Here is a 27,680-nt window from a genome sequence, read left to right as displayed (position 1 = left end):
GGCAGGTACAGTCAGGGAAAACCAACACCAGCATCCTAGTCAAATGACATCTCTTTTTGGACTGAGAGAAGCTGTTTGACCAACAGATGGATAAGATACTTGGAAAAAAATTAAAAGGCCACACACACAGGCTGTGGGAGCATGCCCATCTAAACCCTGCAAGTCTGGTTTTCCTTGCCAGTAGGCAAGGAGGTGCAAAAGATGCAGCCACAGAGCAGCTGCATTTCAGGGAGGACTACTATAAAGGAGGAACCCGGTCAACTGCTGCCGGGAAGTTAGAGAAGTCTGTGCCAGCAACCTCCTTGACTTAAAGCAGTGAGTTAACTTTCATTTCTCCTGGTCACACAGCACCTGTTGAGGGAAGGTTAAGCAAAAGCTTCTTATCTGGATTCCTAGTTCTCTTCCAGGTGATTACTCACTGGAGTCATTATCTTTAAATTGACCTGCCCATGTGCAGGATCCTGGAGCTCTTCTAGAAATATATATTCAGTTTGAGGTCACTCAAGGTAGTCCTCACCTTTCACCGGCGCCGAGGGATTCTGATGTTCAGCAGACATCTGCACAGCAGTACCTGGCTTTCCCGACTCCGCATTTTTGAATGCGATGTATGCTGTTTTTCAATCCATGGCCCTTGCTGGTGCACCGGCGGGTCCCACGGGGCCATTGGCTTTCAATTTGGGCTCGCCGGCGTCGTACAGGGTTTCTCCATTCATGCCCTTCTGCCCTGCAGAGACTGGTGATTCGGCGCCGGGGGTCTCCCCTGGCAAGAGTCCTTCGCCTGGGACCGTGGATCCGTTGGCATGTCAACCAACTCCTTCTCCGTGTCATCCGGCGTCATTGAGACCTCATCCAGACCAGCTCCATCTCCTTCCGTCCATTCGGCTTCGAGAAGGTCATCTGCCGACTTCGGGTCTGCACAGATGCCGGTTGAATCCAGGAGCCTTCCTGAACCGGTTTGGGGTTCGAGATCGTCGGCGTCAATGGATTCCTTGTCGACGCCGGCTCTGGAAACTCATCTTAGATCTCGGAGGAAGGCATTGAGACTGCTGGAGGAGGAAGAATACAGAAGACTTGAGGAAGGTGAGAGAGCCTTCTGATGACTTCCAGGGTCTTGCCACTGCAAGTGGTTTGGATACTTCCCCGGAGTGGGACATTGCGTCTCCGGGGGAGTTTACTGAGGAGGCCGCCTCCTTCCATGTGGTGGTGAGGAAGGCAGCTGATTATCTGGATTTGTCTTTGTCCACGGCAGAAGTGAAGACTAACCTGCTTACAGAGGTTCTTCATCCATCTTCCTCCAGTGCTGACCCTTTGCTGCCTTTTAATGAGGCTTTGACTGAGCCAATTTTAGAGCTATGGAAAAAGCCGGTTACATCTCCTGCTGTGAACTGGGCAGTAGCGAGGAGGCATAGAAGTGCCCCAGGAGATCCAGTTTTTCTGTCTCGTCACCCTACTCCGGAGAGCTTGGTGGTTCAGGCATCATGTTCTGCAAAGTCTGCCCCCGGTACATTCCCAGGTGTTCCGACTGACGGAATCCAAGAGGATGGAGCAGTCCTCAAAGAAAATTTTCTCCTCTTGCAGCATGGCCCTAAAAGCTACCAATTCCACCTGTGTGCTAGGCAGATACATCCATCCCCTAATGGACTCTGCTAAGGAGATGGCAAAAGATCTGCCACAGGAAATTCAAAAATCTTTTGGGTCCCTTTTCTTGGACGCACAAGCTGCTGCACAGCAGGTTATACAATCTGGCCTGGATACAACGGATTCTATTGCCAGGGCCATGGGAACATCGGTGGCTACGAGAAGGCATGCCTGGTTAAGGTCTTCGGGTTTCTCATCAGATGTACAATCCACTTTAATGGACCTTCCGTTTGATCGGGGAAAAGCTATTCGGGGACCAGGCAGACTCTGCCCTTGAACGGTTTAAGGACTGTCGGGCTACAGCTAAGTCCCTGGGTTTACAGGCCCCTTCTACTACATCGTACAGACCTTTTCGTAGGTTTCGAGGATTTGTTAGAAGCTCTGCCTTTCGAAGGTCCCAATCTTATGCCCAGCAACCTGCCAAATCCGCCCTATCGTGCCGTTAGAGGGCGCGGTAGGGTTGGGGCTAGAGGTCCAGCCCAGCAGCTCTCTTCTTCTTCATCCTCCTCTTGTGGACAACAGCAGAAGCAGCCCTAGTTTTCCCCACTTTATCAGCCATACTTCTCCTGTAGGGGGAAGATTGAGTCTTTTTCTACATAAATGGAGGTCAATTACAACAGACTCATGGGTGTTAGGAATTGTGGAAAAGGGCTATGCTCTTCCCTTTCAGGAGTTTCCTCCTCCCTTTCCCCCCGTCCCTCCTTTTGTTCAGAAGACCATCTTCTGTTGTTGCAACAGGAGGTTGTAACCATGTTGGCAAAGGGCGCTATAGAGTTGGTGCCGTTGCAGGAAAGGGGTCAGGGGTGTTACTCGAGATATTTCCTGATTCCCAAAGTGGACGGTCGGTTGCGGCCGATCCTAGACTTGAGGATTTTGAATTTGTTCCTCAAGCAGGAAAAATTCAAAATGCTGACCCTAGCGCAGGTACTATTGGCGTTGAACGAAGGAGACTGGATGGTGTCTGTCGACTTGCAGGACGCGTACTTTCATGTTCCCATAATCAAGTCGCACAGGAAGTATCTCCGTTTTGTGGTTGGATCGCAACATTACCAGTTTGCAGTCCTTCCGTTTGGACTTACTTCAGCACCCCGTGTTTTCACAAAGGTGATGGCAGTTGTTGCAGCACATCTCAGAAAGAGGGAAGTAGCGTTTTTTCCCCTACCTGGACGATTGGTTGATCAAAGCCAAGTCTCCAGAGATTGTGTCGTCTCATCTGCGAATGACAACGCAGTTGTTGTTCGATCTGGGCTTTTCGGTGAACGTACCCAAATCTCACCTGGAGCCCTCTCAATGCCTCCTGTTCATAGGGGCAGTACTGGACACAACAATGTTTCGGGCCTTCCGCCCGCCTCAGCGGGTTCGGGATATTCAGGCGCTGATTCCTTTGTTTCAAAGTGGAGCAGCAGTTCCAGTTCTCAAGGTCTTACGCCTGCTAGGTCTGTTTGCTTCTTGCATTCTGTTGGTCACTCACGCTCGCTGGCATATGAGGGCTCTTCAGTGGTGCCTCAGAGACACAATAAAGATCTCCAAGAACGCTGTAGCGGATCTTCTTTGGTGGGCAGAGGACGGCAACCTTTCCCAAGGGAAAACGTTTTCACTGCCTCCTCCAGTGGCCACAGTGATTTCGGATGCTTCCACTCTAGGGTGGGGAGCTCATCTGGGGGACCTGGAGATCAAGGGTCATTTGTCTCCAATGGAACAGATGTTGCATATCAATCTGTTGGATTTGCGGGCGGTACGTTTGGCGGTCAAGGCCTTCCTCCCTCCCTTCCCTTCGTGGTCAGTCAGTTCAGATCCTGACGGACAACACTACTGCGATGTGGTATATAAACAAGCAGGGAGGTGTGGGGTCGTATCTTCTCTGCCGAGAAGCCCTCAGACTCTGGTCCTGGGCTCAGGACCATCAGATTTGCTTGATGGCAAATCATTTGGCCGGAGTGTTGAATGTACGTGCGGACGTTCTCAGTCGTCACTTCTCATTGGATCACGAGTGGCGTCTCCATCCGGATCTAGTCCTCCACATCTTCGAGATGTGGGGTACTCCTCAGGTGGATTTATTCGCCACTCGGGAGAACGCCCATTGCCCGTTATTCGGCAGCCTCCAGTATCCGATGCAAGGGGCGTAGGGGGACGCATTTCAGATGTCCTGGACCGGCCAGTTGCTTTACGCGTTTCCCCCCCATACCCTTGATTCCTCGGGTTTTGAGGAAGGTTCGTCAAGACCCGGCCCAAGTCATCTTGGTGGCACCGGACTGGCCGAGAAGGGTATGGTATACAGACCTACTTCTACTCTCTCAGTGCCCCCCGCTGCGTCTCCCGCTCAGGGCAGATCTCCTCTCTCAATCGCAGGGGCAGGTTCTACACCCCCACCTCCAGAGCCTGCACCTTCATGCCTGGAGATTGAACGGGGCAACCTGAATTCCTTTTCTCTCCCACCGGATGTAGTGGATGTTATACTATCGTCCAGGCGACACTCCACTAAATCTATTTATGCCAGAAGGTGGGCAAAATTTGTGGTGTGGAGAGAACCAAAAAGATCCCTTAAAGGCCCATCTTTCAGATGTACTTTTGTTTGTTCTTAGTTTGGCGAAGAAAGGCTGTGCTATAGCTACAGTTAAGGGTTACTTGGCAGCTCTGTCGGCGTTCCTTTGCCTTCCGGACCAGCCATCTTTATTCAAGTCTCCAATTGTACATAGGTTCCTTAAGGGTTTGGTGAATAGCTTTCCTCCTACTCCTTTTCACATGCCTCAGTGGGACTTAAATCTTGTTTTAACATTCTTAATGGGTTCGCCTTTTGAGCCCATGCATTCATGTCCATTGAGATATTTAGCCTTGAAGACCATTTTCTTAATCGCACTTACTTCTGCCAGAAGGATTGGAGAGCTTCAGGCACTTTCCGTTAAGCCTCCTTTCACCATGTTTTTCCCTGATAAAGTGGTTCTAAAAACCAGGGCTGTTTTTCTACCGAAAGTTGTCACCCCTTTTCATATAGGGCAAACTATCACTCTTCCTGCTTTTTACCCTCCTCCCCACCCGTCTAAAGAAGAAGAGAGACTCCATAGGTTGGACCCTAAGATGGCCCTGAGTTTTTAACCTAGAAAGGACTAAGGACTTTAGTTTAGATGAGCAAATGTTTGTTGGATATGCTGGTCAGCAAAAGGGCAGAGCGGTACAGAAAAGGACACTCTCCAGGTGGGTCATCTTGTGTATCAAGATCTGTTACTCTTTGGCAAAAAAGGTCCCTCCTGAAGGTATCGGGGCCCGCTCTACTAGAGCTAAATCTGCATCCTCGGCTCTGGCGAGGGGAGTTCCATTAATAGATATATGTAATGCGGCAACTTGGGCGTCCCCTCCATACTTTCGTGAAACATTACTGTTTAGACTCTGAGATGAGGAGGGACGGTCATTTTGCTAGCTCAGTATTGCAAGATTTTAGTGTAATCAGGTGGGCACCCACCACCGAGTGCAGTACTGCTTGGGACTCTATTTAAAAGGTGAGGAATCCATAGGTAGTTGTATCCATCAGAAGAACAAGTTACTTACCTTCGGTAACGCTTTGTCTGGTGGATACACTGACTACCTGTGGATTCCTCACGGTCCCTCCCGCCTCCCCGTTGCCTGCCTGATTTCAGTTATCTTGCAGTTTTTGGTTTAATATTTCTTCTTATATTTATATATTTCTATGTATATATCTGTGTGTGTGTGTGTGTGTGTGTGTGTGTATATATATATATATATATATATATATATATATATAGTGATATTTCTCTACATATTTTTGTATATTCGTGTGTTTAAGCTCTTAACAAGAATACATGGTTTAAATGGGCAAGGTTTTTGTGTGCGTATATCTTTCTATATTAAATATCATTTTTCATGGTCGGTTTGCACCTGTTTGCCTTAAGAGCACGAAAAAAATGAGATGAAACTGACGTCAGTACGCCGACGAGGACCTCTTATTGGCAGGTTGACGTCAGACGGAGTCATGTGGAGCCGTGCCATTATGACGTCCTCGTCGACGTAGACCGCTAGGAAGACGACTTTGCGTTGGATGCTGGCGCAAGGATCGAATTCATAAGGTGAGGAATCCACAGGTAGCTAGTGTATCCACCAGAAAAAGCGTTACCGAAGGTAAGGTACTTGTTCTTATAGATACACCAGCTAGCTGTTTTAGAAGACCAAGCACAAATACATACAATGTAAATCTGTTTATTGACTGTGTCTTTTTATTGAAGACTACACAATGCAGAACACAAATAATAATGAAGTCTGCCTACCACATCGCCCTTACCAAGCCTTATGGCAGCGAATATCATAAAATTATGATAAACAAAACCGTTGGTTCCAAGCCATGGTGCAGTACTTGGTAAGAAGGGGTTTGTAGGATGCAGTTATTACATGTGCCCTCAGTGAATTTGTTCACTTTTTAAAAAGTATCTGTAATATAATGGTTTAGAAAGTTGGCTCTGTATATACTATTTCAAAGTAAGAAATAGTGTGCACAGAGTCCAAGGGTTCCCCTTAGAGTTAAGATAGTGGCAAAAGTAGATAATTTTAATGCTCTATTTTGTGGTAGTGTGGTCGAGCAGTAGGCTTATCAGAGGGTAGTGTTAAGCATTTGTTGTACACACACAGGCAATAAATGAGGATCACACACACTCAAAGACTTACTCCAGGCCAATAGGTTTTTATATAGAAAAATATATATATTTTTTTAGTTCATTTTAAGAACCACAGGTTCAAGATTTGAAGTAAACACATAAAATGCAAAGTACTTCACACAGGTAAGTTAGGAACGGTGAATAAAAACAATATCATATACAGTCATAGCTTCTTGCCATTTTAACAATTTTAAAAGTGGACACTGCAAAAATCAACAGTTCCTGGGGGAGATAAGTAAAGGTTAGTTTGAGAGGTAAGTAAGAAACTTAAGTCTCAGCTCCTGGGCATAGGCAGCCCACCGTTGGGGGTTCATGGCAACCCCAAAGTTACCACACCAGCAGCCCAGGGCTGGTCAGGTGCAGAGGTCAAAGAGGTGCCCAAAACACATAGTGGGGGGGAGGGGAGGAGGGAGGGGAGGGGCTGGGAGCACAAGTAGGCACACAAAACACACCCTCAGCGGCACAGGGGTGGCCGGGTGCAGTGTGCAAAGCAGGCGTCGGGTTTCAGATAGGAAACAATGGAGGGACCCGGGGGTCACTCTAGTGGTGAAGGCAGGTACAGGGGTCTTCTTGGGACAGCCACCACCTGGGCTAGGCAGAGGGCTTCCTGGGGGTCACTCCTGCACTGAGGTTCAGTTCCTTCAGATCCTGGGGGCTGCGGGTGCAGTGCTGGTTCCAGGCGTTGGGTCCCTTGTTAAAGGCAGTCGCGGTCAGGGGGAGCCTCTGGATTCTCTCTGCAGGCACCGCTGTGGGGATCCAGGGGGGTCGTCTCGGGCTACTCACGGGGTCGCAGTCGCCGGGGAGTCCTCCCTGTGGTGTTTGTTCTCTGGATCTCGAGCTGGGGGCGTCTGGTGCAGAGTGTGAAGACTTTGGAAGTTGCTTCTTTGTTGCAAAGTAGTAGCTGGTTTTGAGCAGAGCCGCTGCTCACACGAGTTTCTTGGTCCTTTAGTCCAGGGCAGTCCTCTGAGGCTTCAGAGGTCGCTGGTCCCTGTCGGATGCGTCACTGGTTGCAGGTTTTCGAATCAGGAGACAAGCCAGGAGGGCTGGGGACAAAGCAGCTGTCGTCTTCCGTCTTCTCTGCAGGCTTGTAGGTCAGAAGTCCTTCTTTCTTCAGGTTGCAGGAGTCTAGTTTCCTGGGTTCTGGGGTGCCCCTAAATACTAGATTCAGGGGTGTGTTTAGGTCTGGGAGGGCAGTAGCCAATGGCTACTGTCCTGGAGGGTGGCTACACCCTCTTTGTGCCTCCTGCCTGTGGGGAGGGGGGCACATCCCTAATCCCATTGGGAAAATCCTTTAAAACTAAGATGGAGGATTTCTAAAGGCAGGGGTCATCTCAGCTCTGGACACCTTAGGGCATATCCTGACTGGTGGGTGACTCCTCCTTGTTTTTCTCATTATCCCCTCCAGCCTTGCCGCCAAAAGTGGGGGCAGTGCCTGGAGAGGCGGGCATCTCCACTAGCTGGGATGCCCTGGGGTGCTGTAACAAAAGGGGTGAGCCTTTGAAGCTCACTGCCAGGTGTTACAGTTCCTGCAGGGGGAGGTGTGAAGCACCTCCACCCAGTACAGGATTTGTTCCTGGCCACAGAGTGACAAAGGCACTCATCCCATGTGGCCAGCAACTTGTCTGGTTTGTGGCAGGCTGACCGGAACTGGTCAACTATACTAGAAATCGGATTGGTATTCGGGGGGCATCTCTAAGATGCCCTCAGGGTGCATGTTACAATAAATTGCACACTGGCATCAGTGTGCATTTATTGTGCTGAGAAGTTTGATACCAAACTTCCCAGATTTCAGTGTAGCCATTATGGAACTGTGGAGTTCGTGTTTGACAAACTCTGACCATATACTCTTATGGCTACCCTGCACTTACAATGTCTAAGGTTTTGCTTAGACACTGTAGGGGCACAGTGCTCATATGCCCTCACCTGTGGTATAGTGCACCCTGCCCTAGGGCTGTAAGGCCTGTTAGAGGGGTGACTTACCTATGCCACAGGCAGTGTGAGGTTGGCATGGCACCCTGAGGGGAGTGCCATGTTGACTTAGTCATTTTCTCCCCACTAGCACACACAATCTGTGAGGCAGTGTACATGTGCTGAGTGAGGGGTCCCCAGAGTGGCATAAGACATGCTGCAGCCCTTAGAGACCTTACCTGGCATCAGTACTCTTGGTACCAGGGGTACAAGTTTCAAGGGACTTATCTGAGTGACAGGGCTGTGCCAATTGTAGAAGCAAAGGTACAGTTTAGGTAAAGAACACTGGTGCTGGGGCCTGGTTAGCAGGGTCCCAGCACACTTTCAATCAAAACTTAGAATCAGCAAAGGCAAAAAGTTAGGGGGTAACCATGCCAAGGAGGTGTTTCCTTACACACATGTAGTTATTACATTTGCATAGACATCTTTCTCTATACTCCTTCTACACTTCTTTTCTCACCTGCCTGCCAGAAAACAATCTTAACAAGGGAGTAGATCGCAGTATCACTGAGAAGGAGTTACTCAATCCTGTAACTCAAAAATGCTTCTTCGAAGAAAAACAACTTTCAACACTCTACACCCAACACTAGATGGCAGGAGTATGCAGAGCATGTGAATCTACAGAACTACATTCCAAGAACAGAGGCTTACTGGGTAAATATAATTTTCCTTCTGTTAGACTCTATCTAGCCACAAATTCCTCAGTGCCCCTATCACCCTTTTCATTCTGGGATTGGACTCCGCCATTCCCAAGTGTAGGAATCTGCACACTGGTCTATCAATTTGTTTCTGACTAATACAATCTGGATGTTGCTGATGGCCTCTCCTGGATTAAGTCCTGGCTCCTTGGTGCTGACTTGGAAGTCATTGGAGCCTTGAAAACGTTTGGACTTCCAGGACCTATGGAACCATCAGAGTGACCTTGCAGCAGAGGCGTCCAATTTCATGCACCTTTCTTGGATACAGCTTAAGGCTTTCCCTGCTGCAAGATAATTGGCTCCATAAAAAATATTGTTGGAAGCTGAAATCTTTGATTGTGCATCAAATGCTCTGTATCCCAGGTAGGCGGTTGAAGAAAGAGGATTTGTCTTAATTGGGAGTGTATATGCTGACTAGGACTGCTCAATAGCTATCCAGATCGCCCTCAACTAATGCGTATCTGCCATCCTTGTCTAGTGCAGTGTCTTGTGGTTGGAAAGGGATCCCGGATTTAATCCCTATGAGGGTGCCGTAAGTGAAGGAGGAGTAAGCCATGGAGAATAGTTGGCCCGCCAATGTCCCTGCAGTCTACCCAGTTTGGGCTCTGTGATGTGCGATTCCTGCAAGAAGGTATTGTGCGTAAATTTGCCTGTGCCATAAGAGGAAAAAAAAGTTTAGCACATGTTTGGCTATTCTAATGCCCCGAACTGGTATTAGATGGTATAAAAGGCACTGTACCAAAGCATCCCTGTTACACCAAAATGTTTCTCCCCACATACATGCCTGTGCCAGTCATTGGCATTCATCAGGGTCAGAAGCGGATCCTGGTCTCTTCTTCCAACACTAAGTATGAACATTTTACCACCCCCATATAGCTTTTTGCCTGAACATAAGCTGGCCACCATTGAAAGTATTACCCTGGGTTTACAGAGAGATATTTTTAGTCTGGATCCCATCCTAGCAAGTTATTTTTGAGAACATCCAGCTACATGAGGTTGAGTCTGCCCTGGTAGTGCAATCTTACCAGGGTGGGATGAGGTCACCTCTGATGAAGCACACCACAACTAGTGCGTGAGATTTAATCATCCAATCGAATGGGCACTCTTGGATTAGGAAATGTTCTTCTGTAATTGCAAGTAGGTGTTTCTCAGGTAGGTCTGTTACTTGTAGTGAGTATCAACAGCTGGTCTCATTAATTTTGAGGATCCTAGTATCTCAAGGGAATAAGTTATTTTCCAGATACGATGCAGTATTACCGGAAGTGCTCCATCACCAGTGATAAATCATAAAACCCACCACTCGTACTGATTGGCAGTGGCTAAGATAAGAGAAAATACCTTGTTGGTTTTTGGGCCTGTTCGATTCCGCTGCTTGAGAGCTACTAGGAAGTTTGGCAGACTTATCTTGGCTCACAAAATTGTTTTCCTGTCTGACACAGGTTTATAGACTAGAGTGGTAACCTAGACAATGAGTGAAATGGAACCTTACACACCTTTTTCTGGAGATTGCAAAATCTTTGAGATTATTGACCCATATTAGCAACCATTGGTTCCCATGTTGAATTGAATGCATCACCACGTCCCCTATCTGTCCTCCAAAAGTGCCAATACCTTCATGTTTTTATTTTATTTTAATTGCCCTATTTTCTACTGCTGCAAATGAGTTAAAGATCATTCAGGATGTTAACCATTATTGAAGAATTTCTTGGCCTGCATTATCTGGATTTTATTAAAAAATATATTTTATTTATTTACTTATTTTAAAAACCTTTATGCAGTTTCAGGTTATCAACCACACCAGCCGTGCAACTCTTAAAGTGATAGCCACAGTACACAGTGAGCAGCTGCAGCACATCTCCTTACAGATAGATTAAATGTGCAGGATTCCGTCAACTAGCGACAAATCAGTGGAACATCCAAAGCACTGTCATTCTCTGCCTATTGCTATGGATCTCTGTCTGTGCCTGTACTCTCCGGATGGATGATGTGTTCATAGGTGCTTCAAATGAAGTTCTTCCTCCAAAATGTATTTGTTAATCTACTTAAGCTACTGTTAGAGGGAATACAATGTCACTCACTGACTTGAGCCTCAATGCTGCTGCAGCTGACATTGAAAAAGTTTGGAATTCAAGAACTTAAACAGTTCTTGCTCTGACAAGCAATCCGGTTCAGTTCCAATGGTTGAATCATTGATTTTCGTAGGATATTGGTACCACTGATATTGCAGTGGGCACTGTGCCATGCATACACAGTTCTCTATTGTATATCTTCATTAATAGTCATCCGTCAATAGTCATAAACATTGATGTAGTTCTCCTGCTGCATGTAGGAACCGTGGAATGCATCATATCAGTATACATACATATATCCACAAAGAGAGAAGAGTGAAGTATGTCCAGGACTAGAAGTAAGTAACCAGTTTGTATGAATCTAATTCATGCCAGACGGAAATGTGTACTCTGAGACTGGTGTCAAGTAAGGATGGTATGCTGCTCGAATTACTTTGTTGCAGACTATTCACATCCTCCCCAAGTAGAGGAGAAAATCTGACTTCATAGATGTTGGGTCAGCTTTTCTTCTGCCAGTGTTATGTACCTGATGTCTTAAAATATATTGGCATGGACATCTCATCATGCATATAAATGCCAGTGAAATGACATAATAGCTGTGTATGTATCTGCAATTATATAGTCAAATGCTGCTATAGTCCGTTTCTTTTTTTTTTTTTTTACAGAGATGTTGGTAAAGATGGGCCACCATCGACCCCTAGCTTGAGGGTTTATCAAGATGAAGTCTGTGCAGATATCATATCTGACCGCCACCAAGGTAACTCACCCCTTCTTGGTGAGCCTCCAAAGACTCCTGTCAGTGCTGCAGATAACTCTCAACATGATGTAGGCTTTGAACATAAACAGCCGCATGAAAAGAATGAGTGGCATTTGGCCAGTGATCACCAGACCGCTGAATTGAAAGTACAGAAATCCAGAAAGAGAACAACTAGCACAAGTAGTAGTAGTAGTAGCAGCAACAATAGTAGCACCACTGGTACTGGAAAAAACAGAAGAAGAAACGAGAACCGGGACCGAAAAAAGGGGCAAATTAGAGACCGGAGCCAGAGTAGAAACAGGGCTAGGGGTAGAAATAGAGACCGGAGCCAGAGCAGAGACCGGGGCAGAAGTAGAAACAGGCAACGTAGCAGAAGCAGAGGTAAAAGTACAAACCGGGGCAGAAGTACAAATAGGGCTAGAAGCCGTAGTCCAAACAGAGGAAGAAGTACAAATCGAGCCAGAAGCCGGAGTCCAGTTAGGGGCAGGAGTACTAATAGAAACAGAAGCCGGAGTCGAAACAGGGGAAGGAGCACAAACCAAGACAAGAGTCGCAATAGAAGCAAATCCCGCCACAGGAGCAAAAGCCATCACAGAAGCAAGAGCCGCCAGAGGAGCAAAAGTATAAGCCCAACTTTTAAAGAGCTGGAACGTGCCAGGAAGAAGCAAGAACTAGAGGACCTGAACAAAGAACTTCATTCTGTACCCACTAAGTCCATATTGAAGAAACCAGCTGACAAGGATGAAGATTGCAAGCAATCCAATCAGGTTTGCTGTAGTATCTTTTGTTTAAATTGTACTTTTGAGAGAGAATTTTTTTTTTTGGGGTGGGGCTTTGTGTGTGTGTGTGTGTGTGTGTGTGTGTGCGCTCTCTCACATAATCACATACTTATATAATAGTTGCTTTGTTATTTTGCCCATTCATCCTTCCAGAATGATAAGCCCAGGACATATTGTTTAGGGTCAAATACAAGTTTTCGTGTTTATTTTGTCCTTGGGACAAGTAGGTGCAGCACAGACCCTTTGGCTGCCAGTTTAAAGGGGAAAAACTATCTTCATTTGAGGTTATATTTGTGTCCATATGTTAATGCTGTTCGAACATGTATTTATAGTTAATTAATGTAAAGCCTTTATTATTAGGGTGAGCACCCTAAATAAACGTTAGATCACACTGAACTACAGACCGTGATTCCCTAAAAAAAAAAAAAAAAAAAAAAAAGTGTATGCACATTTGCAACGTTTAACAATGAGACTACCTATAATGCTCCCCGACTGTTCTTCAATTAGATACAAATGTTTACAGAAGCTTGTAAGCAAGATTGCGGATTCTTTGCTTTCAAATTAAAATGTTCAGAAAAATATGCAAGTAGGAAAAGAATGTATTGCTACATTACTGAGAAATGTTATGTACCATTTTTTTGAAGTATCATTTAGTAAAATGTTGATGCATGCTAGTATTTCCCAAAAATATTCATAATGGAAAATCAGTGTAACTATTTTCAGCAACGTTATAGGAAACATGAAAATAAAAAAGCCCTGGCAAAGCCAACCAATCTGACATTGTTGGTCAGTCTTTTGGATTTGTCAAAGCATATCTTGTTTTGACATGACCTTTGTAATACTTTGTTGTTGTTGTGGGAGCTGCCAGGCTCTCACCATGGTAACAAACATGCAAAAAAGCAAATGTATAATTTTGATCTCAAAAGCACACATTGCCACAGTAGTACCCGGTATTGAATAAAACTACTCTGTGCCAATATGTTATCAGTGATAAATTAAGGGGTGACTATTCGTTTTAATGATTGCCCATTTTGCTATATTTTCATAGTTTTAGTGATCTAGTTCTCTTACAAATTTTACCCAGTCATCTACATAGATGGCATAGGACTCTTGTTTCATGACTGATTTTGTAAGGAAGCGATAATCGACCAAAACTCTTTTCCATTATGTAACTTTGACATCTGATGATATTGTCGAGCCTTTGAGCCTCAGTGTTTTGACCTTCCAATATTTTTCCTATCGAGTTCTTTTTTTTTTTTTTGTAACCAGATCTGAAACTATCAAGCTACTTATTGATGCCCTGTAAACAATTGGGCATGTTTTCCTAGATTGACAGTATTTTGCTATCCGGTAGAAGGCGTTGAATTAATTTTGAAAATTCAAATTAACACTTGGTTTATCTTCCAGTCAGCACAATTCTCCACTAGCTTTTGTGACCATTTGAATCTTTACTAAACAAATATTCCTTCTTCTTTGCTCAGTGAATTATAAATGGGTGGTTGGTTTGCTTTCCAGCTAAGTTGGATTACTTTTGGTTGATGGGCACTTTACTTATGCTTCACTACACTGATGGAAGTTAATTGTTAAAACATTGAGGGAGTGACTAGTGTGCAATCTAGTGAGTTACCTCTATTTCTAGTGATGCTTGGCTTTTGCCTGTAGTTTGAGTTAATCTCCCATTTATTGTTGATAATGTTAGAGCGAAGAGTTGGTTCTTAAAGTGGTTCATCTCGCATTTTCTTTTCCTCAGCATGGAAGTCCTGTCGGGATTGCTCCACAGGTTGATGAATTCCTCTTAGTTCTGTATTAATGGAGAGGTTGTCAGTACATCATTAAAGATCCCTGTTAAGTAAGAAAGAAGAAATTTGTGTTTCAGTTAATTATGAATTGATGCATTTTAGAAGTCTTGTGCCCTTTTCTGAAAGTTTTATTGCTAGGTTTTCCCATTGTTTAATTCAATGTAAGTGGATTTTGCTTATGGACCACGTCTCTTAGATACCTTAAATATCTTGATTTTGAAGGAATGTGCTAAGTTCCTTCCTCTAGGGAACGTCATCAAAACCTGCAAACATCCAGGATATTTGTGAAAATGAGGGTGCCCATTATTTGTTGCTGCGGCTGAGCTTGACGGTCTTCCTGCTTCCCCATGAATGGTGCATGTCACTAAGTTGCCTGATTTCCATGTTTCCATGTTAAATCTTTACAGTTTTTACTGTAAAATGTAGTAGTTTTAGATTTAATATTACAGACTATCCCTCAACGTGCTAATTACTGAGTGTTTGTCATTATTTGTAACGTTTTTGAAAGAATACCCAGCTTGTCTATGATTCTCCCACAAACGAACTGTTTTCCGTGATCCAGTTCATTATTTTGGTAAATTGGATCTTTTGTCAGTCTTACTTTTGTATCTGTCTTATAAAGAATGCGCTGTTCCCTAGAGGGCTTCTATCGGAACCTCCATTTTTACTGGTAGATAGTTACAGGCTTCTACTCTGTTTTTCAGTACTGTTGTAATTGAATCTAGTTTGTTACAAAATATGCTGTTTGTTTTTTTCTAGGAAGTCCCTGATTTCTCCCCCTGCTTGGACTTTCAAACAGTCACCCGTAGGAAAATTCCAATCTGAAGATTTTTGGGTCATTGCTTCTTTATCTTGTTGTCAGTTCATTCTTTGGTCCATTAATTGTTGAAGGGTTATTAATGGGCTGTTTTTTGCTGCTTAAACAGTGTTTAGATGTGTAATTTTCTCTACTGCCAGATGTGAAATCTATGGCTCCACTAATTCATTTTGGTGAACAAGAAGCACCCCTGTACGGCAGCATGCCCTTCCACCCTGCATTAATAAAACTTTTGAGAGGTGACCGACTAGGTTGTCTTGTTTGGTAGGATGAATGTGAACTTGTGCCATTGTCATTATTGGTGTGATGCTGCCTTCTGCTTCCCAAATCGCTTCCAAATCAAGCAGTTGTAATAATGGAAGTTAGGTTGCTTTTGGAAGCTTTAGTGAAAGCCCCTGACCACTCAAAAATCAAAGGCCACTTACTCTACACAGCATTGATCATAACAGGAGCTAAGTAATATCGGCTGAGATGAGCATCTAGGGATATGCTGATGGGTTTAGGTGGGGAATGAGGAGCTGATTCTGCAGCTTTGGGCGTAATACACTCTGGCAATGTTTACAGACTTGTGGATCAAGGGGCATGCTGGCGACATATTGGGGGACTGAGGAGGAGTGATCCAAGCCTTTGAGCTCATAGTAGACCAATCCCAAACTCCTCACTGTATGTTGTATGGATGAATGTCTGAAATGAGGTAAAAAATTACATGATTGGGTTCACCGATGATCATGGCAAACACTTTTATCTAAATGTAGCAGTCTTGCACTTGCGGAGTGAAGGCCGTGCCACAACAAAGTGTGGCATGTCTTGGGCATTTAAAAGTTATTGCTGTTCCTTTGAAGAAATCTTTCACATCTAAATGGTGGCTGTTAATGCAGTATTTCACAGCAAATTGTGGAAAACTTAAAGGTTCAAAGTTTATCAGACCCTTACAAACGGCAAATGAAGATCCCTCTTTGTGAACTTCTAATTGAACACTACTTGGGAACCCCAGAATAGCTAAGACCTTCACGCAGCCTAATCAAATGACAATAACAGCTGGGATGGTAGGAAAGGGGTTGTCAGGGGTGGAAAGTGATAAACTATTGTACTGTAAAATGTTGGAAATGCCACAAAAGTATTTAAAACTTAAATTGCAAAAGGACAGCCCCTCCCACTGTTCATGGACCACATCAGACCCTAACCCCGCCAACCCAAATAGCAAGGGTACAAGTATAGATGTTAGACACTAGGAGTTTCACACCCAAGCTGAACTATCTTCTGGGGAACCCAGAATCAGCAGACTTACTGGTATGATAACCATAATACCAACACCAGCATCTCTGCTATTCCTGATTTTGCTGACTTTCAGTACCTTTCTGAATCTCTTTAAGAATCTTTCCTAGCTGTCTCTTCCAGACACTTCTGATACATTGGAAATGGGACTGTTTGACCTGCAGCTGGACATCCTCTCCCTCAGATGTGAGCCTAGGCTGTAAATCATTATTTCAGACTTCCTTTTTAAATGCTATTTCCGCTAAATAAAAGGATTTAAAAAAGCTTCTTCTCCAATCCTTCAGCCATCAGTGCTGGTGCTGCTCTTTGATGTACCTGTTTTTTTTCTTGATGACTCCAGTGCATCTCTTGGGAACAAGGCACCAGACACTCTGCCTCTCCTGGCACTATTGGTCCTCATTCAATTACAACTTCCAGACCAGCTTCCCTTCCCTTCTGCTTGGGTTTTTCAGAGATGGCTCAAACTCCTATAGATCACCAGTGCATTGATGATGGGACATCTAAGATCTTGAGGATTACCCCCTAAAAGGTCCATGTAGAGAATGAACAGGTTAGGGGAGTGGATGAAGCCTCTGGGATTACCTGGCAGTATTTTAGCCTAGTGTGGAGTGAGTGCTCTAGATTTTAACTACTTGTGCCTAATAGTACAGAAAGGAAGTGAACTTCCCATTCATAAACCTATAGACCGCTGGTTAGGGAGAGCGGAAAGGGACAGTGTCTCTCTTGCTTTGTTCATCAGGTGTCTAACATTCCTCAAGTATAATTTTATTTAAAAAAAAGTAAAAATGACTCGTCCTGCTCTAGGACTGTTCCTTCCACCAAGGAATATTATATGAATATCAGGATTGCCCTTTGTGCATAAATAAAGCAAGAGGAATTAAGCAGAGGCTTCGAAGCTCCCCCACAAATTTGTGGAATGATTAGGAAGGCTCAGACTCCTGAATGTTCAGTCTTCCAATTTTTTTTATGAAGCCTCATTAGTGACCATTCACTAAAAAAAAAAAGTTTACAAAGCCTAGCAATGATATTTTCTCTTTAATAACCATTCGTAGTTGGACCATTGTTTAAAAAGGGAGTTTCAATTTAAATTTTGAGGCACTATAAGCCTTATTGGGTTTTTGCATTTATGTTGGTATGTAAGTGTTAAGTGATTTTAAGCATACTCAACAAAGTGTATTTTTCCATTGCAGATTGAAGGACCATCCGAAGATGCTTCTCAACCGACAAGCCCTGACCCAACCCCCCTGAGTTCCAGCAATGCATTCTCTTCTATAGTTGAAAGTTTGCTGAAGAAGATCAACAAGGATTCCCCATCCGAGACTGGGAGCATAGCCTTAGGGGAGAGGCTTCATGATCAAAACACACTTTCTGGTTTGTTGCGGTCACATCAATTTGCTAGTCAGGATAGTGATGGTTTCTCACGAGTTTTAGACTTAATGACTGATTTTACTAATGCTCAGGAAAAAAGGCTGAGAAGCTTCCCAGACGTTGAAGATGAAGACAAATTTCTTTATGGGGATGAGGAAGAGAAGGCTCCAGAGTTTGAGCCACAACCTCTTTCCTGTGTTGAGCAGCACCTAATAGACCAAGGGCATGAGGGGGCAAAAAGTCAGTTCATCCCTTCTGAAAGCTTACAACAGACAGATCACTCTGACCGTGAGCTTGATGGTATACAGGACCTGCTGAAGACTATTGGAGCTGACGTTAAAATAGATGCAAGTAGTGAAGTCCTAGATGGAGCTAAAGAGCTTCTCCCATCCAGTTGTGCCAGTGAATCACAAAAAGAAAATCCAGTGGAGTTGCAGCGTATGAATGATGTCTGCCCTGTAGAAACAGGCCCTCGTCATTCGACCTCTCCAACTCTCTCTCCCAGGGTGCCTAGTGCTAGGTCTGAGTGCATGAAGCATAAAGAATTGGGATGGGGGGATTCTTCTCCAGTTCTGGGGGCAGACATGCCTGCTTGTGAACTGGAAAAGGCCTCCACACCAGTTAATTTATCACCTAATACTTTAGCTCCTGCTTCGGCACCTCAGTTGCATATTTTAGGAGTGTCACAGTCTTGCACGCCTTCATTAAGCCCTCACGCTTCTAGTATTTCTATGCAGATAACAAAGACTCCTGCAGAAAAGCTGACTGAAAAGAAAAAGAAGAAATTTGAAGAGGTGAGATACCCATGTTTCAGTATTTGAAAGTATGTTTAACTGCGCTTCGTCATATTAGCCTTAGGAGTAAGTTTTTATCAGTGCTGTATTCATTTTTGTGCTTGTCCTTTAGGAAATTGTTCTACAATTACGTTAGAAGGTATCAAGAGTTAGTGTGATATTTGTATTATTCATTTATATGTTTGGTGTTTTTTAACCTTTGCAATGGCATGTACTGACCACGGAAGGGTTTTAGTTTTTATTTTTATTTTGAACAATAATCATGATCAGGGCTCCATCGAAACTGGATAAGGATTAACGATGAGTGAATACATGAGTAAACAGCAGAGACACATATTGGTAGTGCAGTATAGACTGATACAAGCCAAAACGTTCTGGTGCTTGAGTTTGTTTGCTCTTGAATGCTCACAGTGCTGACTGAAAGTGCGACTCGTATTCATATGTTTGGGGCAGCATAATTTCTACGTTTTACAAACCTTGTCTCAAAACATGGAATACCGAGTTGCAAACTGTATTCCAGACCATTTGTTTTGGTACTAAAATAGCATTTGTATAGCGCCTGGCTCTTCATAGCAATTTACTTATCCATTAATTGCCAGCTGATAAGCACCTTGATACCCATTTAAAAACCTATGTGATGTGTTGTTTAAAATACATTGACTCGTCTATCACCTGTACTTAATAGTAGGTTTAGTTAGAATTCTGGAAGGTGTTTTTTTATTGTTATTGATGTCGCTATGAATTAGCCAGCCAAGAGTGAAGTACACATTTACAATCTACATACCCAAATTACACCTACTGAGGCGCAAGCTTCTGCCATATGGATCTTAGTCTATTAATTAAAATGTATTCTTATACCCTGTCATGCTCGGTTTAGGTCACTACAGAGCTTGAGAAACTGAAGACTGAGCGAAAGGTGCGGGACAAGAAGTTGCAGTATTTACAGACGGAGCTGGAAAAGTTGAACAAACAGCAAGGTATGACGCCTAGTTTAAAGGATCGGTGCTTCATGCATACTTGGGGAGGGTTAGTACAAAGTACCCTTATTGCAGATGCTAGATTTCGCAGCACAAAGGTGTCCGCTTTACAGGTACACTCTTATACAGAATGCACATCATATGAATGCCTATCAGTAGGTTTTTAATCAAGTTTGACCATTTATTTTTTTTCGGTTTAGTCAGTGTTATTCATTTTTTTTTTTAACCATGTCTCTCACACTAGGCCTCCATTGATAGACATAATTCACATCACCCCTTATAGGCTTGTATTTATTCATTTGTTCTCACTTTTAATGTCTGGATAAAGCCATGGCAATTTTACATGAGTACCCCTAGTCTGCTCCGAAGCACATTGCCGTATCTAGTTCCTGGTTTGCCCAGACTCCTCAGGAAGAAAGATGTGCTCAGCCCATATAGCCAGTTTTCACCAACTTAGCAAATGCTGAAGTGTCCACTTACTGCGTGTTGTTAAAATACACATTTGTCACCATTCAAATGAAGAATGAAAAGCATAGTCAATCATGGGTGTTACGCTCACCAGTACTATTATTAGTACTTATTTTATGAACCTCGCTGGATGGATGGAAGACTTAGCTCTGCTGAAATTTAAACTTGTCACCTGCTGATCTCTGCAATCAATCAGTCAAGAATTTGTAAAGCGCGGCTAATCATCTATAGGGTCTCAAGGCGCTGAATGTAGGCGTGCTGCTCAGTCGAAGAGCTAGGTCTTGAGGTCTTTCCTGAACTGCCTCAGTGATATGGTCTTCCTGAGCTTGGGAGAAAGTATGTTTCATGCCTGGGCTGCGCTGTAGGAGCAGGATCTTACTCCTGTTGTACTTTACTGTATCTTTGGGACGGCTGTAATGTGATGAGGGCATGGATCCGATGGTGCTCCCTAGTGGATGCAGCCTCTGGATGCTGCAGAGAGCTCTTAACTCACTATGCCATTTGATATGTAACATTTCGTGCTATATTTGTGTTTGTCTATATGATTGCCATACATTGCCCTTATGTTAAAGTTTTACTTAGTTATGTATTTTAATATAAGCAGTGGAACTTGCCCTTGTTTGTTTGCATTAATATACTCTTAATGTAGGCATTTGAACGTAAGCTTGTTGGATCTGAATGATTAGCTAAGAAGTTGATCACATTTTATCCAAGCAAGCCTTTACAAGGTGCTAAGTGTAGTAACAGAAGTTAAGATGACAAAATAGCAATGGACCAGAAAATAATTGGTCATATTGTAGATTCCTGGCCCAGTAGAGCCCCGAGGCTCTTGGAAAGTACAAACAAGTAATATTGGAAAGGACATATTGCATGCATCCAACCTGATGGGAAGTTGAGGAATAGACTTCAGGAGTCCAGAACCAATAGTTTTTGAAGAGAAGAGAAAACCACCAGGAAGGATTAAAAACTAAGGACTTCTGCAGTTAAGGCTGCTAGGGTGTGGGTTGGGTGTGTTGACATGGGCCTAGATAGGAATGGAAAGAACAGCGGGCAGAGACCTATCAGAGATGGGGAACTTGGGGTGAGGGAGGGCAGCATATGGAGGTAGGGTGAGAAGTGACTGCAAGGGACAGGGATCTGAGTGTGTGAATGCAGAGTGGGGGGGTAAAAGAAGCATGGTGATCGGCAGAAAGGACAGACTACAGAAACTGAGAATTAGTGTGTCCGGGAGAAGATGACGCAGAGAAAGCCTAAAAACAAATTGATAAAGGAAGGGGGGGGTTACACAGACCTTGCAGGTGCATTCTTCTTAAATATTTAAGCTATGAACTGTCAGTTAAACCTCAACTTCCCTACAACATATCAACAAGACAGATAATTCACCGAAGGAAAAAGCAAATATTCAGCAACATCTCTAACATTTAGCCTCTCTGTCGTGCCTACAAAGCTCACAGCCGAGATGCCACATTTAAGAATTGGCAAAAACATTTGGAGACCTGTAAACATCATATTGCAAGCAATTGCATCACAAACAAGTGCTCGCAAAGCAAGATGTTACCAACACCACTGACCTGATGAGTTTCAAACACAAATCGCAACAACCTACAACTGTTGCACAGCCTCCTGGAGCTACCCTACATTCCTCGGGCACTTACCACATACGTATCAATAGTGATTGAATGCCTTTTAAATGCATGGACAATTTCAAAATGTAGGTTTTTGTAATGCCCCAGGTTTACAGGAACAGTTTTTAATTTTTTGTCTGTGCCTGAACACGTACATTGCACACGCACTCACATGCATCTGGAACACACCTAGAAAAATTCGTAACTCAGGTACAACTAAAGAATGGATCAAAATCGAGGACGAGACATGGCTACGACACTCACATTCTGCAAAGTGAAAACAACACGTGCTGCCAACAAGCAGCTCAGTCTTTCACCCCTTCAGAAATCTGCTTTTTGGGCTTAATGGAAGGCATTCTGGACCTCTCCACGTTGCTCATAGGTATAGCAGACTGATCAGTTGCAACAGTCTGAAGTATATTAAGAGGAAAAACTAAAACTGGAGGAGCATTATGTCCCAATAAAACGCAAAGTTCAAGGATAAACAAACTTTGTTAGAGGCAACCTTAAACCGTCTGTTCACATTTTTGCAGCATTAATAGTGCGTTATTCACTAAAATGAAAAATTCTTGCTGGCCTGGACATAAAAGGCACAAAAAAAAAAAAAAATCCCAATATGCAACACAAGCCAAATAAAGGAGCCTGTGAAGAAAGGCTCATGCAGGACCTCACTCATAGCCATTAAAAAGCATTGTGCAGTGCAGGGTCAGTGAGTACGTTCATTTTTCCAGCCTACCAGAGAAGGATGTCCAAAAAGCCAGTTTCTTTGTTTGTTTTTTGCATTAAGTGCCTTGGAGCCATTATGCTATTTCTTTTTGACACACACACCTTGTGTGGAGAAAGATATCCTAAGGGACAAACACAAAGTTTGTGCTGTCTGTCTCCCAGATTCTCACTCCCACACTAAATGCAGCATCAGTCTACTGATTCCATGTAGGTGAGTCAGGACAGGCAGCTAGTTTGCCACATAGCAAAGCAGGGGATTCACTGACTCTAAATCCTCAAAGGAGGTTTCTTTAAAGGCTCTGGTGGCTAGGGCTGATTCCCCTTTTACTCCAGTATTGGAACTTTCATGGATTCACATGCTTGAGTCCTTCCCCGTCGTCGATCGGATCCCCCGGTACATCAAAACAGCTATACATACAGGCTACTGCAATGAAAAAAGGCCTAAAGGATTTCACTTTAGTAGCCTATCCATATCACTATAAGCAAAAAGAACCAAAGCAAGGCCCAGCCAATCAGGCTTCCCCTCCCTCTAGAACCCTCCCGAGAGGAGTTCCCTTCCCTCAGATTTTCTACCACATGTTGTGCTAGGTAGCCTCCCTTGAACTCTGCTCAGTCAACATTTCAGCGAAGTTCATTTTTGCTATTTTTCCTCAGAAAAAGGATTTACTACAGCAAGTAAGGTGTCTTCATCTTACTTTACTTAAGGGAACTCTATTTTGAGGAGAATTCACCATGTCTGATAAAGAGAAGAAAAGCCTTTTCAGAGCCTGTAAGACCTGTGGGAAGAAAAGGTTCCACTTTGAGGACCCAAACAAGGGCTGCATTTATTGCCTCTACCCTGACCATGTAGCCAAAGACTGCAAAGTTTGCAGGACCTTTTCGAACAAAACCCTCAAAGACACGGAGGGTAGGCTACTAATTTGGCTCCAGAAGTTAAAGTCCAGATCTAATCCAGTGTCTGGTTCGGACAGTGAGGAATCTACAACTTCCTCCAGAAAAGAGGCAGCTCTCCTCAACCCAACTCGGAAGATCTTCCAAAAAGGCTAACAAAAAGGCCAAGCGAGAGTCCTCTAAAGCTGGTAGTCCTTCCAGTTCTCCTCACAGGAGTTCTGTTTCTTCTAAAAGACACTCTAAAGAAAGATCTCTCGCCTCAGAGTGCAGCAAAAGAGCCTTTTCTGAGCCTCCAACGCCACCTCCTGTGGTGAAACATGTCTTTAAGAGGCCAACAGAAAAATCTACGACGACACCATTGACGACATGGTTGACGAGAGCGCCATCGGCGGCGGTGGTGGCTAAAGGTGTCTTTACAGCTTCGTCATTGACTGTTACAACCTCTACAGCAGAGGTCTTCAAACTGGGGGGCGGGCCCCCCTAGGGGGGCCTCAAGTGATCCCAGGGGGGCCCCCAGACTCTGGACAAAATAAACATTATACAGATAACAGGCCTTTGTTTTAAGCAGAAGCATGTTATTGCAGTTTTAAAAAGGTAACAGTACTTAACTGCAATGTTTAAATAGGTTTAGGCATATTTAAACATTGCCATGTTTATAAAATAATTGTGAAAAATTCTGAGGCGGGCCCAATTATTTTTATTTTTCAATTGGGGGGGCACGGCATTAAAAAGTTTGGAGACCTCTGCTCTACAGTCTCTACAGCGGAGTCTTCCTCATCGGCGATCGTGTTGACGACGTCCTCGCCGACGGCGTTTATGGTTGCCACCCCCATCGCTTCGCCTTCACCGATGCTACTGCCGGTGAGACCATCGATGTTGACTCTGCCGTCGTTTTCCTCGTTGGCAAGAATTTCTCCAACGATGTCTCCGTTGGCGCTCCCGTCGACGATGCCGACAACGATGCTGATACCGTCGACGATGCCGTCTGTGATGCCGACGTGTTTGCCAGTTACGTTCCCGTCGACAATACCGTCAGCGAGGGTTAAAGCACATAACAAGTCTGGTTTCCTTTCGCCATTGCTGACATCTCTAAGTAGGGTTTCAGCCTTGGTACCTATGCATTTATTGGAACAAGAAGACTCAGATGATGAGGGACCTTTCGGGGTTGCTCATAGCCCATCAGAACTACACGCCAAGTGCCAGGATCTAGAGGAAGACACCCAGCATGATCTGCACTCTTACTACCCGCAGGCACACCAGTATCCTTATCAGGAGCAGATGGTTTCTTTGCCAGGATCACTCATAGCTGATCTGCAACTCATATTGGATGACTACAGAAGGTGGATTCCACCAGCTGGCTTGGAAGTTCAGCAGCCTTCTGTTGCGCCCTCTGTGCCTTCTACTCCAGTCCATCCAGGAATCCAGCCATCTCATGTACCGCCACAGACACCAATTTCCATCCCTATGCAGGACTTGTCCCCTCTGAGGAGGGAGAATTACCGGATGCAATAACAGAGTGGGATGACTATCAAATTCCTACTCCGTCCTCGCCCTCTCCGGTTCCTGTGGATTCCCCTCCTGGTGACATCGGCGGTTTCCACAACCTGCTTGAAAGAGCTGCGAAAAGGTTTGAGTTGCCCATGCCCACGAAGCAGATGGACTGCTTTTTGTATGATTTCAAGGAGCCATTTCAAAAGAGTGTAAAATCTATGCCGATTGTGGACTATACCTGGAATGAGGGCATTAAAGTAATGAAGAACCCGGCCACGGTCACCCCGGTTCTACCTCGCCTTGACAAAAAGTATAAGGCGCCTGAAGACTCTCCGGCCTGCCTCACGGGCCATCCCAGACCCGACTCAGTTATTGCCCAGGCGGCACAGCGCAGATCTAGGAACCCTTCACCACCAATCTGTGCCCCACTGAACAAGAAGGGTAGGAGATTAGACAATATATGAAAACGCTTCTCCTTAATGGCGTTGCTTATTATAAGGGCTTCTAACTCTCTGGCTATCACAGGCAGATATGATAGACCGCTATGGGCTGACTTTGCGCACTATTTGGATAACCTGCCAGAAGACACTAAATTAGAAGCCAGGAAAGTCTTGCAGGAAGGAGATAGGTCTTCTGCATAAATCATAGACTGTGCTATGGACACCGTCAGATGGCAGGTTCCGCGGTTCTCAGGAGGCATGGTTGGCGTCGAGCAACTTCATTTAGACCCGAGGACCAAAACAAAATTCTTGACCTTCCTTTTGCTGGTGAAGCCCTTTTCGGGAAGCACATTGATGATTAGCTTCAGTCAATCAAGACAGACACTGACACATCCAGGCCCCTTGGCTCCCTGCAGTTTAAAAGACAGCCTTTTCGAAGGAGCTAGAAGCAGAGGCTACTCGTCGTATAGACCAGGTTTTCAGCAGTATAGATACCCCTCTGTCACTGCAGCATCCCATTCCTTTCGTCCTCAGTTTCAACAGAGAATGCCTCCACATGCAGCTTATTCAAGAGCTTTCCAGAGAGGAAAGGCCGGAAGACAACCTAAAGATACAGGCCGTAGACAATGAGTTGCTATCGTCTCCCGCTACGAACCTTCCCTTGGGCTCAAGACTAGGGGGAAGGATTTCCCTCTACTTCAACAATTGGCAGAAGATAACAGACCAATGGGTCCTAAATCTCATACAGTTTGGCCATACCCTGGAGTTCTTGCACTACCCTCCTACGAAGCTTCCCCTTCCTTGAAAGGTGAAGCACTTGTATCTGCTCAAGCAGGAGGTCGAGTCCATGCTTCTTAAGGGAGCTATAGAAAGCGTTCCACATCAGGAGAGAGGAAAGGGTTACTACTCCCGATTCTTCCTAGTTCGAAAGGAGCAGAAAAGTTGGTGTCCAATTATAGACCTCAGGGATCTCAACACTTATCTAAAAAAAACAATTGTTCCGTATGATCACCCTATCAGACATTCTATCCCTTCTAAATTCGGGGGATTACATGGCCACCCTCGATTTGCAGAACACACATTTCCATATCCCTATTCATCCCTCCCACAGAAGATATCTCAGATTTGCAGTAGCCAGAGACCTTTTCCAGTTCAAAGTCTTGCCCTTCGGCCTGAAATTGGCCCCCAGGATCTTCACCAAGTGCTTGGCTCCAGTGGAAGCTTTCCTCAGAAGACAGAACCATCAAGTCTTTCTGTATCTGGACGATTGGCTGGTCAAAGCCAGATCCAGATCTCAGGCGCAGAAGTCCACAAGAGCTTGTATCAAGCTGTTCACGAGCCTGGGCCTAACGGTCAATTGCGAAAAGTCAGTATTCCAACCCTTAAAGAGAAGAACTTTTCTAGGTGCAGTACTGGACACTTCCACCAACAATGCAGCCCCTACAGAGGACAGACGGAGAAAGCTCATCTCCCTCGCGAAGCGTTTACAAAAAAGTACGTTTCACTTTGTCCCTTCAAGTCCCTGTTAGGGATGTCCTCCCGCATTCCTCTGGTGCCTTTCTGTCGTCTAAGAATGAGGCCCCTACAGGAGCAGTTAGATCTTCAATGGACAAAATCCATGGGGTTTTTCGACGATATCATCAGGATAACAAAGCCCATTATCCCATCTCTAGCTTGGTGGACTCAGGAGTCTCACTTAGCGAAGGGGCTTTCTTTTCTTCCCCAACAAGCACATTGGGTGATAACTACAGACTCTTCTCTCAAGGGATGGGGTGCTTTCCTCCAGCACCTACAAGTCAGAGACAAATGGAAGCCACATCAGAAAGTCTTTCACATCAATTACCTCGAATTGAAGGCTCATCGATTGGCGCTTTGCGATTTTCTCCCAAAAATTAGAGGTTCATCAGTTCTCATCCGGACGAACAACACAACCACAATGCATTATAGCAACAAGCAGGGAGGAACCAGGTCTCTGCTGTTATCGAGAGAATCTCAGCGTATTTGAGAATGGTCTATCAGCCACAAAGTAAACCTTCGAGCGGAACATGCCCCAGGCATACAGAACATCATTGTGGATTCCCTGAGCAGATCACGTTCATCCAACCATGAATGGGAATTGGACCAAGGAGTCTTGAATCAAGTCCTTGCCTGATAGGGGGAAACCGAGTCTGGATCTCTTCGCCACCCTGCAGAATGCGAAATGCTGTTTCTTCGCAGGTCGGGATCCACATTGGGGCTCTTGGGGGAATGTGTTTTCCATGGCATGGTCAGCAATTTATGCTTACGCTTTTCCTCCCATTCCTCTTATTTCAAGAGTTCTGGCGAAGATCAAGATCGAACGCTGCAAGCTCCTTCTGATTGCTCCGGCATGGCCTTGTCATTTTTGGTAAACGGAACTCCTTCACCTCTCGCAGAGCCGCAGCATCCCTCTACCAGTTA

At 44.7% G+C, this 27,680-nt stretch overlaps 1 protein-coding gene across 1 annotated transcript in view; it reads left to right on the top strand.

The window, feature by feature from the left end:
• LOC138296816 (zinc finger protein 318-like) overlaps positions 1–27,680 on the top strand; it is a 292,496-nt gene that overhangs the window by 98,503 nt on the left and 166,313 nt on the right. Inside the window, exons 3-5 of the mRNA XM_069236270.1 lie at positions 11,700–12,558; positions 17,652–18,623; positions 19,501–19,600. Of these exons, the coding sequence (XP_069092371.1) occupies positions 11,700–12,558; positions 17,652–18,623; positions 19,501–19,600 (1,931 nt within the window). The remainder of the gene's footprint in view (positions 1–11,699; positions 12,559–17,651; positions 18,624–19,500; positions 19,601–27,680) is intronic.

This window comes from Pleurodeles waltl, chromosome 5 (genome assembly GCF_031143425.1).
Source record: "Pleurodeles waltl isolate 20211129_DDA chromosome 5, aPleWal1.hap1.20221129, whole genome shotgun sequence".
Classification (NCBI taxonomy): Eukaryota; Metazoa; Chordata; class Amphibia; order Caudata; family Salamandridae; genus Pleurodeles; species Pleurodeles waltl.
This window is presented reverse-complemented; position numbering and strand designations above follow the sequence as displayed.